Source organism: Pinus tabuliformis, chromosome X (assembly GCF_031772625.1).
Source record: "Pinus tabuliformis cultivar Carrire ecotype Pingquan chromosome X, CPIR1, whole genome shotgun sequence".
Taxonomy (NCBI): Eukaryota; Viridiplantae; Streptophyta; class Pinopsida; order Pinales; family Pinaceae; genus Pinus; species Pinus tabuliformis.
The window spans coordinates 309,391,389-309,394,488 of record NC_142308.1 but is presented as its reverse complement, the minus strand read 5'-3'; the positions used below and the strand labels follow the sequence as shown (position 1 = coordinate 309,394,488).

At 32.3% G+C, this 3,100-nt stretch overlaps 1 protein-coding gene across 1 annotated transcript; it reads left to right on the top strand.

Moving 5' to 3' along the window:
* The first annotated feature begins 1,115 nt into the window (after positions 1–1,115).
* On the top strand, positions 1,116–2,454 carry LOC149139648 (uncharacterized). The gene is made up of 3 exons (XM_089449133.1): positions 1,116–1,416; positions 1,659–1,736; positions 1,876–2,454. The coding sequence occupies exons 1-3, from the start codon at positions 1,228–1,230 to the stop codon at positions 2,332–2,334; spliced, it is 726 nt and encodes a 241-aa protein (XP_089305259.1). The 5' UTR covers positions 1,116–1,227; the 3' UTR covers positions 2,335–2,454.
* Positions 2,455–3,100: the final 646 nt, after the last annotated feature.

Below are 3,100 nucleotides of genomic sequence, written 5' to 3'. Positions count from 1 at the left end.
AATAAATTCAAAAAATAACATAGTTTACCCATCTTATTTGCATTTGTAGGCTCTTATAAGAAAACATGTTCGTAACCATCCATATAGCTACACAACTTTTTCTTTAATATTACTATCAATATATAAGCTTCAGGCATACATCTCGTCCATGTACCCTTTGATGAAATTATATGTACATGTATTCTCAACTCTCGAGGTAGATTTTGGTTTAAATATGTTCTTCATACTAGGTTTTTTTTTTACATATTCTTTGATTAATTTGTAAACGATTGAAATTTATGTTAAACGACGGTTTAACATTAGATCATTTTGAAAACATGTATTATATTATTTTGATATAGTAAGGGTGAATGAATTTTTAATAACGACATGATATGTTATTATTTTTTATTTAAAACCTAATGGAGAGGGGAGATTGATACAAAAACCACTATGTCTATCTACGTGGATTTGCAGGTTAAGAATGAATTGATGTAGAGGCCTAGGAAATTGAAGCATACGAACTGTCATAAGTTATTGCCGACGAACTATTGCCCTGATACAAACTGTAATCCCGTAAATATTGTATTTTGTTGTAATAAACAATAAATTTTGCAAGTTGAGCAGGTGAGATTGTTGACTACTCCACTATAAAGCAAAATAAATTAATGAAGACATCAACTTTATGGTCAAACAAATAGAGTTGAAATATTTACAAGCTTTCCGGCCACTAAATTATGAAAAAGTGATCACTCTTAAGAAAATGATACAGAAAAATGCTGCGTTCATTTAATAATTTAGGGTTCGTTACTTCAATTCGTATGCGGTAAGCTCTCCGCGTCATGAGCTGGACGAAGTTAAGCAGTGGGGTCAATTTTCCTTTCCTGAGTTTAACACGTCAATTCGTGCTTCCCAACATAGATTGAGATGGTTGACAATATAAATATCTTGGAACTGACATCAGAATAATGCAACAGCTGTCATAAAATCTGATACCATTGTGGTTATATATACAGTACTCGCTGGATATTTTCGAGGAAACCGCGTGATTATTTATATACAGTGAACGCATGGGTGTAGGGAAACTCATATTTTAAACGCATGCGTTCAGGATACTTCCGTATGTTACGTGACGCGATTAAACTTCACCAGCGAGGATACCCCCAACTATTAAATAAAAAATCACTTTCGGTTTATATATCAATCTGACTCCCATCTGCCTCTATGCAGACTAAGTGAACTGACAATATGAACTCCTCCGCTTGCATTCAGTCGCAGCACAGGGAGAGTACAAGGTGGGTTTCATTCGGCTTCTATGAGCCCCAGAAGGGCTGCAACATTCAAGATGCTGTCAACCATATGGCGAGAGTGGCCGCTGAGCTGGAGCTGAGAAATAATATCAAAGTCGCCATTCTCAAAAGCATAGAACATTCATGGGTATGAATGGATTCTACCTCATTTTTGTTTCATTTCGAAGGAAAATTGTAGGGTTTAATATAGGTAATTTAGGAATAGATTTTATGTTATTTTTGGTTTATTTTTATGAAAAAATTTAGGGTTTATAATTGGTAACGTATGAATAGAATAAAAATTAATATTGATAAATAAGCTAATTTTCTATATATTTTTCTAAAAAGATTGGTCAGGCATTGGCTTATATCATAATTATCTCTTTGTAGGTCGCAGTGTTTGCATTTTGGGCTGGAGAATCTGATACAGACAATCATCAGCATGGACCATCTTTAAATCTACCAGAGGTATGTTAAAGAGTTGTAATTAATCTCTTATTTTTTAATGCTGAATAAGACCTATTATTTATAGTAAATATTAATCATCATCGTGGGAAAATTAATTTTCTGGCCGATTTCGTCCGATTTCGTTCGTTTTTGTGATCAGGCAGCGGCGTTCACAAAGGGGATGAATTGCGCGGTGAGAATAGTGGAGTCGGGTTGGTTCCGCCAAAGTTCCCAAGAGATCAGTAAAGGCGTTCCCTTTGCGCAGTTATCGCTGGGCGACATTGTTAGCCTCCGGAGAATATACACGCCGAGCTCGAAGATACAGGAGGTGCTCTCTTATTGCTGCCTGGCTATTCTCAAGTCATACTTCTCGAGACTTAAAGGCATACTGTCGTGCTCCTTCTATGATTCCTTAGACGGGACGCAAATAATTGGGTTGGGAGTATGGGATAGCGTCGAATCGGCGTCTGTTCTCGAAGAGCATCCCAAAACCAATCCGGCTTTGCCCTTCTGGAAAGGGCTGGGAGCCAAGAAGCTCAAATTCCATGTTTGCCAGGTCGCCTACGTCACCAACCAGAGTCCCCTCTCCGAGAATTCCAGGCCAGGTTTTCGAATATGATGACAATTTAACATCAAATCTTTTTATATCACAAATTTAATACAGTTGTGGAGGGACTTCATCGGAAAATGCACTGAGTTTAAATATATATACATATACCTATATGTATATTGCGGCTCACCTTTGTTTTGTAGAGGCCATCGCTATGCGAGTGATTTTTTCCGGTAAACATATATATTTATAAATTGATATAATTATGAAATATGTGGAAATATATGTGTCTCAGTTTTGAAATGTTATAGCTATTATAAACGCAAATTTATCATGTGATTTATTAAAATTAAATTTAAATGAAAAAATAACAATAAAATTTAATTTTCAAGTAAAATAATTAGAGCTCTACATGGTGTTTTTCAATTTATAATGTCAAAAATCTTACTTTATAATTCTATTCTTTTAAAGTTTCTTATTAATTTTTTTATCATATATTTTTATTTTAGCGTAGCGTTTTATTCCTAAAACTATATATATAAATTAACTTGGTATTACTAAAAGCTTTTAGTACATTATGAATATAATGGTGCAATTTTAATAGTAATTATTTGAAAAAATATCCTAGAATATTCTAAAACATATATTGATTTAATTATTATAAAATTATCATTTAATAATATTTTAATATTTATTTTAATTTATATTAATATAATTTTATTTTATTATAAAAAATATCTTAATTTTATAATTTTAAAATTATAATTAATATTAAATTTATCTACTTATTTATAAATAAAATTAAATTTCATTTTTTTTAATAATATAATGAATT

What these genes read in the sequence shown, in the direction of transcription:
- LOC149139648 (XM_089449133.1), top strand. Translation starts at nt 1,228, where the DNA reads ATGAACTCCTCCGCTTGCATTCAGTCGCAGCACAGGGAGAGTACAAGG. An exon ending in AAAGCATAGAACATTCATGG is followed by an intron (nt 1,417 to 1,658) that starts GTATGAATGGAT and finishes ATCTCTTTGTAG; the next exon opens with GTCGCAGTGTTTGCATTTTG. An exon ending in CATCTTTAAATCTACCAGAG is followed by an intron (nt 1,737 to 1,875) that starts GTATGTTAAAGA and finishes TTTTGTGATCAG; the next exon opens with GCAGCGGCGTTCACAAAGGG.